This window comes from Pectinophora gossypiella, chromosome 5, assembly GCF_024362695.1.
Source record: "Pectinophora gossypiella chromosome 5, ilPecGoss1.1, whole genome shotgun sequence".
NCBI classification, from domain to species: domain Eukaryota; kingdom Metazoa; phylum Arthropoda; class Insecta; order Lepidoptera; family Gelechiidae; genus Pectinophora; species Pectinophora gossypiella.
In genome coordinates this window covers 5,112,766-5,125,398 of record NC_065408.1, presented here as the reverse complement: position 1 = coordinate 5,125,398, position 12,633 = coordinate 5,112,766, and the positions used below count along the sequence as shown (strand labels likewise).

Here is a 12,633-nt window from a genome sequence, read left to right as displayed (position 1 = left end):
AACTGTATGTAACCTACCTACTATTACAACTAGTTCGACTAGTTTAGTACAATTAGTGATTATATTTCAATAAAAATAAGTACACAAAATACATTAGCGCGGTAAAAATTAGATCTGTCAATGCACGTAAACTAGTGTTGTGGCGTTCATTACCATAGTGATGTATCAGTCGAGATTAGGTGAATCGATTCTTTTCTATCTAACATTACCTATTTCTTGAGAACTAGGAGGTAAGTACAGAAATCGCGTCGGAAATTACATCTAAGCATAGGTTTATTTCGTTTCTTTATCATCACCTACATTCATAACAGTTTCATCTTGATAATTCCTTTGTTCTTAACGTTCTTATAAACCCTGAAATTTTCCAGAACAATCGACGGCCTACGGATTATTCCGGAAGACAGGGCGGTTCACCCCGCCTGCGCGGTCCATACCCCGCTTCCGGAAATACAACATCGAAGACTTCCACTTCATCAAGGTGCTGGGAAAAGGCAGCTTTGGAAAGGTAAGCTTGAATACCCGTAACTCATCATCCTCCTGTACTTAACCCTCTCTAAGTGGGGTCGGCATAACAAATTCATCTTCAATTGCTATGTCACTCGTCATCTCAGGACTCATACCTTCCACACACTATCACAAAGTGATTTTAGTATCCGCATCGGGAAGATCGTGAAAACCATTAAGCCATGGAGGGTGACATTTTTAAATTTTATTTTACTTATTATTTCTTTATCAGCGTCTCACTCACTAAGATTTCACTCACTTTAAAGTGTACAGGTAATAGGTTTGTGAATCGGCTCGCGAACAAAGTGAAGTAATGTAGGTGCCATTTTTAAAACTCTGGCGGCGTGTTGGCACTCGGCTTGAGTACATTTGGGTCAACGAGAGAAAACAATGCTAATTGCTATCCGATAAACACGCTCCCTCTTTACTACTAGTACTACCTACATCATTACTAATTTAATAGCCACGCTCTTGTCGGTGAGCATTCTCCATTCTTGTCTACCAAAGGCCAATTGTTTCACTTCCTTATAAGACACGACGTTCGTCTTCTCTTTAATCTGTTCCATAAAAGCTCTTCTTGGTCTTCCCCTTCCTCTCTTGCCTTGTAGCTTCCCTTCTATGATGTTTTTAATAAATTCGGTGTGTCTATTATTAAGTGTCCAAACACCTTGCCTCTTCTGTCTTCAATAACTCTCAATATTTTATACGTAATATAAATTAGCACTTTTAAATTAAGTACTAGGATTAAACTACTATAAATCTTTGTTACTAGAAATAGGTACCTAAATAATTTTCATTACCCGGCAACCCCCGTGGTCTGGTGATTAGAGCGTTGGACTCACGGAGCCCCAGATTCGATTCCCGATGGGGACACAGAAATCAATTTGTAGACTTGAAATTGCAGACTAAGTCGCCTGGTTGTCCGAAAAACTTGATTCCGTGCTTCCTGCTTTGGAAGGCAGGTTAAGCTGACGGTCCCGAGCTAACTGGTCTAAACGCCTCAACCATCTTGCACTGGAGCAGCGTGGTGGAGTACGTTCTTTACCATACCTCTTCCGAATGATTGAAGGAAGGCCTGTGCCTAGCAGTGGGACGTATATAGGCTATTTATGTATTTTAACTAAGTATGTAAAACACAAATAAAAACACATTTTGACACACAGGTGAGGTATGCTGGAAAGTAATGGATGAAGTGGCGAAAGAGAGGAGATTTACACTCAGCCTTGAGCGTATACTGGCTGAATAGGAAAATAAATATACTCACTTAACAGTTTTTTTAATATTCTCCTCGTAGATTTATAAAAATATTACACATGTTATCTCGAGCGTCTCCTAGTGAATTTTTACATAATATTTGGCACCGCGTATTCTTCCGACTCTAACACAATGACATATCTATGCCTACTATTATAACACTGGGTTCACTTTCTTTAGGCAAACATGTTAGAACGACCATCCTCCGTGGTCTAGTGGTTAGAGCGTTAGCCTCACGATCTGGAGGTCCAGGTTCGATTCCCGATGGGGACATTTTCGAAATCACTTTGTGAGACTGTCCTTTGTTTGGTAAGGACTTTTCAGGCTTGAATAACCTGATTGTTCGAAAAATTATTGTTCGTGCTTCGGAGGGCACGTTAAGCCGTTGGTCCCGGCTATTAGCCGTAAAAACACCTCCACCAACCCGCATTGGAGCAGCGTAGTGGAGTATGCTCCATGCCCCCTCCGGTTGATTGAGGGGAGGCCTGTGCCGCGCAGTGGGACGTATATAGGCTGTTTATGTTATGTTTATGTTAGAACGAAACGTAATTTGCCCTTTACACCAATGTCAACCACTCCGCGACGACATGTTACTACTTAGTGCATGTTAGGTCAAGCTAATCATCATCGTTATTCGAAGTCTTCCGACAACCTCATCTGAGTCTAGCGTCATCCCAATCACTGGCATGATAAAAGTGATTTCGACATTGTCCCCTTCGGGAATCGAACCTGAACCCCGCCGATCGTGAACCCAACGCTCGAACCACTAGTCCACAGGTGCCGTTAGGTAATCAAAATACTTTAGGTACCGATTACAAGTACATATTTTAAACCAAAGATTTATGTAAAGTAGTTCAGTCCTGGTAAACAGGAAGACCTAGAAACCATATTGTACCTACAATATGGCCTTTGAACGCAAAAGGTTGAGCCTACGTTATCAAAGGTCTTTCATTTAGTGTTCTACGTAGCGAACACATCCGCAATAATTAAGACGCGAAGTGTAAGCGAACTCACTGGCTCAAAATAAACTAAAGGAGAAAAAAAAAACAAGGGATATTGCCAAGAAATATAGTTTTCGTATACAAAGACGCCGTGGGTATACCAAACCTCGGTGGGATTGGTGGTGAAAGACACGTCTATAAGCGAAAGTGTGACAGGTACTACACATTCCGAAGTGATGCAAAATTAACAAGGACATTCTGGAATTAAATTTTTAAAAGGTACTGTAGGAACTAGGTAGGTATTGCATAAACGAATGCAGACTTCTGGCTTCACGCTATCTCGAATCTCGATATTTCAGTAGGTACAATCACAATGATACATAACTACATAACACTAATAATTCCCGTGGTAGCGCAGTTGGTAGAACGCTTGACTCTCAATTTGAGGTCGCAGTTTCGAATCCCAGCTTAAACCAATGATTTTCCAATTTGTTGTCAAATTCATGTTTGGATCATATAAATGTTTATCACGAGCTCAGTGGTGAAGAAAAACATAACTAAGGGGCCGTCCATTAATCATGCGAGGCTCGAGAGGGGGGAGGGGTCCATGAAAAAATCACGAAATATCATAAGGAGAGAGGGGGGGTGTAGTAATATATCACGAGTATTTTGTTTTTCGGCAAACGCGCGATACTGAACCGAAAAGCGGCGTTTCGTGCAATAATTTTGGCAGGTACTAAAAATACACGTGATATAGGATGGGGGGGAGGGTAGTCTTGAACCGCACCATGTATCACTAAGTTTCAAAAATGCCAAAAAAAACACATGATTAATGGACGGCCCCTAACAGCGACTAACATAAAGCGATTCGGAGGTATGTAACCCTAACCTGTATTGGGGTGGTTTTCCCTTCACGGGTTGGAAGGTCAGACAGGCAGTCGCTTCTGTAAACAACCGAACCTGTCCAATCATCAGGTTAGGTAAGCGGACCCCGTGAAAACGGGGTAACGCTAAAGACGGTCAGAAATTATACGTTTTATGCATTCATGAGTTCTCAAGGTGCCTTAGGCTAAGCGCGCATTACGATAAAAAATCGTTGCGAGTTTTTTAGTGCGAAATAAAATCGCAAACTACAATAACAGGGTTCATAGGGTTCGCTTCATAGGGTACAAAATACACATATGAATTCGCATCTGCAATTTTAAATCGCAAACGATTTATTTTCGCAGTGCGCGAATTGTAGTGTATTTCTGTGGTTGACAGAAACCGAACACAAATGACGACACAGAAAACGAATTTTTATCGTAATGCGCGCTTAGCCTTAAACTAGATACTTAAAATTTTATTGCGAGGGCTTTCAACATCCGTCGCTGTCATTAGAATAACAAGAGGATGGCCAGGGATCGTATGACGGCTACGACACACGTGGAACGATGTCAAGCTATGAAATGCAGTGGAAATAGAGTTAACTACCTGGGCTGTGGCGAGAATAGAACTCGAATTAGGTCGCTGGAGCAACACTCTTCTTTTAGCGACAATAAAATACAAATCGTGGTTTTTGCATCACACCACGTTTCCCAAAAAACTATCGATGGCGCTATACAATTTTACCTTCGTTTGCCTAACCTTCTAATTTCATGGATAACAGACATCCATCTTTTGTCTTTGTTTTCAGGTATAAATTACCTTTGTTATATTACGGCTAGGCGCAAGTCGGCACAACACATCTTCCACCCATTATTATTCTGATCAAAATAAAGAGAAGCAATATTTGATTCAATATCAAGCAACAATTCTTTTTACACATATACCTACCTACGCCTCGGCCATTACTCGAGCACTTAGAAAATACGTAATTATTACGTTAAATCTGTACAGTGCCATCTATATTTTTTTGGCGGAACGTGGCCTAGAAAGGCTAGAAAGTTCTTCCTTCAATAGGTAGGTACTTTTTTTTACCCTGCGCTGTAATTTAAAAAATCATTTTTTAAGTCTTACCGACAGCAGGGGGTTAAAATGGCCACATCGAAGCAATTCATCTAAGAAAACAACATTGCTATTTGACAGTTGTTTGCATTGCGCTCTTACTTTTATGTGCGCAAATGTCAAATTGCAATAAGGCTTTCTTAGATGAATTGCTTTGATGTGGCCATTTTAGCCCCCCAGGTCTTAAATTAGCAAGATGATTTTAGACTATGACATATTACGAGTAGGTACGTTTAGTATCTGTGGCAGATATAAACGTTCTAATTAAAAAAAACTTTCCTTATTACGTCAGAGCCCTGTTGAGTTTATTTTGACAGCGTTGCGAATAAAATGAAGTAGGTAAGTATTATGGACCGGGCACTGATAAATGCGTACTTCAATCGAGTGATCCACATATGACGCATGTGACTTCAAAAGGCGGGAAGAGCTTGTCAAATGATATCATTGCGCGCTATACGAGTGCGTTGAACTTATTATAACTACTTACATTTAGTTGCCAACTGGATTAGAGGTATTGCGTTACTGCAAAAGTTGTAACATAAAAACACATAATTAAAGCACATAATAACGGGTTCTTACCGCGTTTTAATGGGGATATGAGACTCCCGATATTTCGACACTGTTGCAAGTGCCATGATTACGGGATGACTGATGAGATTGGAGTGGAGTAGGTAGATCCATAATTTTCATATCCCCATTAAAACGCGGTAAGTACCCGTTATTATGTGCTTTAATTATGATAATAACTGCGTAAACTTAAAACAATGTATAAAAACACATGCTCACAACTGTATTCCAACAGCTTCCGTAGTGTCATAGCGTTGTGCTCACGATCCAGAGGTCCCGGGTTCGAATCCCGGTGGGGACAAATCACAAAAATCACTTTGTGATCCCTAGTTTGGTTAGAACATTACAGGCTGATAACCTGATTGTCGAAAAGTAAGATGATCCGTGCTTCGGAAGGCACGTTAAGCCGTTGGTCCCGGTTACTACTTACTGCTGTAAGTACGTAGTCGTTACATGAGTCATGTCAGGGGCCTATGGCGGCTCAACAATAACCCTGACACCAGGGTTGATAGGGCTGGTAATCCACCTCACAACCCACACGATAGAAGAAGACTGTGTTCCCAAATAGGGTAGTCAGAGGTACAGCCGCCAATGAGCGAGAGTTGTTAGTTGAACGTGATAGATGGTGAGCTATATCGCCGTCTGCAATGTTGGAAATTGAAGATTGAAAATGATAAAAGATGTACCGTCTTTCTTAAAAAGTAAAAATACAACCAACGCTTGTAAATCCATATAAGGTTACGTAGAACTACAAGACACTTGACTTACATATTACTTTAAAACGGAGATTTAAAGTCTACTCGAAGCATCTATTGTACGTAACAGCTATTCAACTAGCAGATACTTAAAGCGAATAAGAAAAAGACAGTTGCAATGCAGTCGGCAAAGAAATATTTTCAGAACATTTGTTGAGTAGGTATCTCAACATTATGTTGCAAAATATTTCAGTCGACCTACTTCATACAAGCGAGTCGGGTAAGAAAGTTTATTTTAAAAGGTTTCCAATGAATTGAGGTAGGTACTACGACTTTTCTTTCACTTTATAAAAGACTTAGGTAAGTAGATACTTGAAAAAGATATTTTAACAATAAGCTTTCTTTTCTGTCGTAACGAAGATAGTGAAACACGTTTCCTTTTTAATATTTTTGATAAACATGTAAAGTCTAATAATTACTTTAATAAGTAGGTACTTAGTTCTTTTGATAAACGTGCAAATTCGACATAAGAGCACATTTTTGCGAACGAACGTATTCGTGCACAGCATTGAAAGGGTTAAAATGTTACGCGACGTAAATTGTGAACACAATAAAGACCGAAAACCGTGTCAAAATCCTGTAGAGGGCTGACCATAACCTCTCGTGGCACAATGCCACTTGTCCATTATCTCTGGTTCACCTGCCACCGCAGCAATGCGTCGCATCTGGCTATTCTTAGCGCCTACATCACTGGCCACCTTTCCCACGTCAGCTCAAAGCACGTGTCGTATCTACATTGGCCATCGGCCGATACGAATGATAATGCGTCTTTGTCTACGTCACGTACGATACAAAATCTTAACGGCATATGCCCTTCAAATATTGTGGACTAATAGCCCGGTTAATAGGATATAGAAAAAGTTAACAAAAAGACCTGTAAAACTAAAATGGCAGAAAGAAAGCGTTGCCTACCAATGCAATGATTAATTTTCAAGTCGATATAAATAAAACTATATGTTTGGCGTTGGCTCTCCCTCTGAACGCCTAATTAAAGCTTTTGTTCTGTGTCAAATTTGATAAACGGCACCAAACATTCGAATATTAAAAGACGGTCCCAGTTACCTCCGAGCCAGGTCGAGTGGTCGAAGCTTCCTGGTTTCGTAGTTTGGCCCAATTGCCTTTGAGCCTGCGCCAAGAATACGGAGAAAGCATGATATATGCCAGTTATAAAATGAAACTCCTCGGTCGGTTGTCACGAATGTTTCCTGCCACATTTATTAGCCCGCTAATTTTGTTTTTGTCAATTTGTAGGAATTGGAGTGTAGGAATGTACCTACCGTACGTGTATTGGCTTCGATTGAGCAATACTTAACCACTCTGGACTAAATTTCGATAAACTATTACACAATTGTATAGGTATAATTTAATATGTTCCTTCGTCTCTGCCAAGCCTAACGAGAGTATTTATGGTGTCCAGGTCTTATTAGCAGAGCTTCGTGATACGGAGTACTACTACGCCGTGAAATGTCTGAAGAAGGACGTGGTTTTGGAAGACGATGACGTGGAGTGCACTTTGATAGAGAGGAAAGTGCTCGCTCTGGGCACGAACCACCCTTATCTCTGTCACTTGTTCGCAACTTTCCAGACTGATGTAAGTATTCATGAAGCCTCGTACCCACTAGGCAACATTGACGCGCAAAATATTCTTTAATATGTAGTCTAACAATAACCTAACCTGGTATGGTATGTGACCTAACCTGTATTGGGCTACTTTTTCCTTCGAGGGAAGGTCAGACAGGCAGTCGCTTCTGTAAAAAACGGGACTTGTCAAATCTTAGATAGATAGATAAAATGATTTATTGAGCACAATGGACACAACAGGCGGCCTTATTGCTCATGCAGCTATTCAAATCTTCAGGTTAGGTAAGCGGACACTGTGAAAAAACGGGATAAAGCTAGGGAGACAATGAGGCGTAAAGGTGTGCAACATCTATATTAATATAAATTCAGTTATTAGCAACGTCGCATAACAACGTGGGCTGTTGTGAACATGTGGAGCATCACGTGTTGCGTCTCCATTGTTGTCTAGTGGATACGAGGTTTAAGTATGCGATTCTCTAAAAGCAACTCCATCGCGTCGACAGACGAACCTGAACTTTAGTTGTAGGTTGTCGAAAAGTACTTTCGGTTAATTCGTGTTTCGATATACTTCCTACATAGGTAGGTATGCCGGATGACATTAGCTTATGCCGCGTATAGACTCGTGGAATGTAACACGAAATGTAACATTTTCCATTTCATTGCATGTTTGCTGCAAGCCTGAACTAGTGTTCGTCCAAATAACGGATCCTAATATCACCTTATATCCTAATACTTATCACTTGGATCTGATGCGTGAAACGCACAGTTCACGCGCGCAAGGCTTCCACACTAAGAGAATTTGTTACAAAGTGTGTTGCAGCAATATAAAGGTACTTAGATAATAATTAGATAATTCTTTCACTGCATGTTAGATTTCGTGTTACATTTCACCAATCTATACGCGGCATTAGAGAATCATACTGATGTTGTATTATTGCATATGACGACCACGTTGTATTATAAATATAAAATATTTTTTATTTACAGTCCCACTTGTTCTTCGTCATGGAGTATCTAAATGGCGGTGACTTAATGTTCCACATTCAACAAAGCGGACGGTTCCCAGAAACTAGAGCCAGATTATACGCCGCTGAAATCGTGTCAGGACTCAAGTTCTTACATAAAAGGGGCATTGTGTACAGGTTCGGAAAATTTCAAGTCTTTGAAACAAATAACAATGTTTAGAAGTTTCTTTTAATCACTAGATTATTTTCCAGGGACTTGAAACTTGACAACATTCTCCTTGACTTCGACGGGCACGTGCGGATTGCGGACTTTGGCATGTGCAAACTACAGATTTACTTGGACAAAACTGCTGACACGTTCTGTGGCACGCCTGATTACATGGCGCCTGAGGTATTTTTTTGTATTTTACGTTTTCTAAAGACGATTGAAGTAATGTTTGCGGAGCACTTTTATTAGTGACTCCCTATCTATTATAGGGAAGTCAAGGAATTGGCCTTTGATAGACTGGAATGGAAAATGCTACACCGACAAGAGCGTGGCTCTTAAATTGATGATGATGATGATCTATTTAACACAATGATTTAGGTGTAGGTAATATGTTACTATTGTAACTCGATACGGAGCAGCAAGATCTTTTCATTAACACGTTTACTGTGTAACTTAAAAATTATACATCAACCCCTCATGTGCAATGTTATTTTTCGAAAGACACATTGGAATTTATATATATAGACACACTGGAAGGAAAAATATGCCCCACATATGGGACATACACGCATGCATATGAGTTTCAAATTTATTGCCTCATATGTGGCTCGTACACAGTGAACGTGTTATGTACACATAGTATTTACTTAGATAAAATTATCGACATTCGCTTTCCTAAAGAACCAACAACTCTAGGTATATAACATTACACGTTGCATATCTCTTTCGTTACATAAATCAGCTGAAAGAAATCTCTTTGTTAGAGATAAGCTTACCTGTATTGTTTGTTTTCTTTGTATGTTCCTTTTGTCTTTTATTGTGTATTAATAAATAAACTCGTTTTCTTACAGTTATAATGACTAAAGCATTCAATTTTCAGATAATCAAAGGACTGAAGTACAACCAGACGGTGGACTGGTGGTCTTTCGGAGTGTTGCTGTATGAGATGTTGATAGGCCAGAGTCCGTTCAGCGGGTGTGACGAGGACGAGCTGTTCTGGTCAATTTGCAACGAGATGCCATCCTACCCGCGGTTCCTGTCGCAGGAGGCTCTGACCATCTTAACCCGGGTAAGAACATCAATATTATAACATAAGCACACGACTATATCACAATGGGGTAGTCCGAGGTACATCCAACACAAGATGAACTATGTACTCACACCTCAACGAGCTTTCTGTTAGACCAACGTGATAGGTGGTGAGTCGTATCGGCGTCTATAATGGTCGAACCAACTGTGTTAGTGAAAACATTGGTGCAAGTCCGGTACTAGGTTCGAACCGGCGGCCCCCGTTTGAAAAGCAAGCCAATGTACCACAGGACCACAATGACTCAATCAATAAACGCAAAAAAGATTGTTTTGACATGTTCAAAATTTCATCCGAATATTGGCCCATTAAAAATTAGGAACTTTTTATAAAAAAAAATCAACTCTCTCTGTCTAATATACGTACTTAAGTTTACTTAATTACCTCTGCTACTAGACCTGTCATTTATTGCCAGCTGGTTATAGCGTATACAGAGTAGACAACGAGACAAGCGAATCGGGCGCGGAGGTTTCGTTTAGTTTGCGTATAAAATCCCGTACCTTACTTGTCTATGTTTTCCTAGTTCTATGTGTAGCTAGCTATGGAGATGATTATATCCACTTAACATATTTTACGTATTTTTGTTTGTTTCTGTGTCCAGCTTTTGGACAAAGACGCGCGGACGCGACTTGGAGGCACAGAGTGCATGCATGGCGACGTGCGGGACCAGGACTTCTTCCGGCCCATACACTGGGACAAGCTGGACAGACGGGAGCTTGAAGCTCCGTTCAGACCCCGGGTGGTATGTATCATAATGTACCTAGTACCTAACTTTTAAACCGGCTCTACATTCGCCCGTTATCCACGGACGCGTGGCGTCCTAGAAGAATACGGTCTTTTATACTCGCACCGTGCGCTAATTGATAACTAAGAGCGAACCTTGTTACTAAGCTCAAAACAAACACAGATTGATAAAACCGTGAAACCATTTAAGTTTTGCAGCCCTCGCAGACTTTGACGCCGCGAGTGTACCTAGAGTGCGCTTTAGTTTCTCATTACGAGATTGGTGAAGTTAAAACTGCAATGAACAAAAATAATAATGTATCTTTTCTAAAGTCACTATTAAAAACGACCTCCGTGCTCCAGTGGTTGAGTGCTGGGCTCACAATCCGGAGGTCCCGGGTTCGATTCCCGGTGGGGACATATCACAAAAATTGCTTTGTGGTCCCTAGTTTGGTTAGGACATTACTGGCTGATCACCAGATTGTCCGAAAGTAAGATGATCCGTGCTTCGTAACGCACGTTAAGTCGTTGGTACCGGTTACTACTTACTGATGTAAGTAAGTAGTCGTTACATGAGCCATGTAAGGGGCCTTTGTCGGCTCAATAGTAACCCTGTCAGGGTTGAGGTTGGTATTCCACCTCACAACCCACACGATAGAAGACTATTAAAAAACTACAATGAAAGTTAATGTAAAACTGACGATAGGTGACCGATTTCTGGCCATTGATATATTGATTGATTGATAATGATTAACCTCACAGAGACACCCACTGGACACCCAATACTTCGACCGAGCTTTCACTGGAGAACGACCTCGGCTGACAGCAGTAGAGCCCCACGTACTACGCTCCATGGACCAAGAAGCCTTCAGAGGGTTCTCTTATACCAACCCCAACGCCACTGACCGTTAAAAAATATACACACGTATAGGCGGTAGTGGCAATACCTTGTCAGAGCTAATAGGGAGACAACGCTTCGAGGATAGTCTACCATTGGTCGGTTTAAATATCACGTTATCTCCCTCGAATTCTATTGGAGGGCAAGCTCCAATAGGTAGCTCGTGATGTTCCATTGCTTCGCCAGAGGGCAGTGCGGGGCGAAAGAAAATGGCGGCGCCAGACGAAATTAGAATTGGAGGATGTCTATTAGACGTAAAATGTGTTTTAGAAGTTGTAAATAGTACGTTTTGTGAAAAGGTTTTCAAAAATAATCTTACTGCCTAAGAAAAATCGGAACATCGATTAAATGCATATCAACTTTATTTTGTAAAAAAATTAAATAAGTGTCTGGTACACAATTTGAATCTTATTAATAGAATTAGATTTATTGATAGAGTAATGTACTTACATGTAGCCGCGAAGAAAACAATGAGCTTAACAAAGCAATCATAGATTCAATGATACTAGGTAGGTACCTATATACTTATAGTAACATTGTAAACTTGTAGAAAGAATCACTACCTACATATATTTTACTTCCGTTCACGGAATGAATATTTTTTAAACATATCCAGTTTTCAGGTTTTCATTTAATAAATATATAATTATATAACGACATCGTTAGTTGTTGTATAATATTAAAAGGCATAAAGAGCCCAGCTTTTGAAACAAAAATGATTTACTTATGTACATCCTTGTTTGTTAAATAATAAATAATAATGATTCTCACAAGTGTTTTGTTTCACACACAAGTTTTCTTTACATTACCACAAATTATTATAGATACTTAATTAGTTCAACAATGAGAATAATAACATAAGTATAAACATAGCCATTAGGAACATTTTTTACAAATACCTATAAATATTCACTTCACATAATTTATTTTTACTCAACATTGCCACCCCGGACACTTCAAAACACCTCGTTTTACACAGACACTACACTTTGATGCAATCGTACGACACGCGCATCTGTGTGTGTAACATCTGACGCCCATACGGTAGGTACATAAGACAATAAAACCGGGGGTTTTAAACCGAGCTCAGGCGCTGGTTGAGAGTTGCCGTTCTATATGTAGTATTATTCCTTTTTTATGACATTGCTTCAAAAGACAAAATAA

The 12,633-nt window shown here is 40.1% G+C and overlaps 1 protein-coding gene across 2 annotated transcripts in view; it reads left to right on the top strand.

The window, feature by feature from the left end:
• Positions 1–12,608, top strand: part of LOC126366575 (uncharacterized) — a 30,473-nt gene extending 17,865 nt beyond the window's left edge. For both annotated transcript variants that reach the window (XM_050009721.1, XM_050009720.1), the window contains 7 exons: positions 369–505; positions 7,425–7,598; positions 8,576–8,730; positions 8,806–8,944; positions 9,642–9,830; positions 10,450–10,590; positions 11,334–12,608. In XM_050009721.1, the coding sequence (XP_049865678.1) occupies positions 369–505; positions 7,425–7,598; positions 8,576–8,730; positions 8,806–8,944; positions 9,642–9,830; positions 10,450–10,590; positions 11,334–11,483 (1,085 nt within the window). In that variant the 3' untranslated portion in view covers positions 11,484–12,608. The remainder of the gene's footprint in view (positions 1–368; positions 506–7,424; positions 7,599–8,575; positions 8,731–8,805; positions 8,945–9,641; positions 9,831–10,449; positions 10,591–11,333) is intronic.
• Positions 12,609–12,633: the final 25 nt, after the last annotated feature.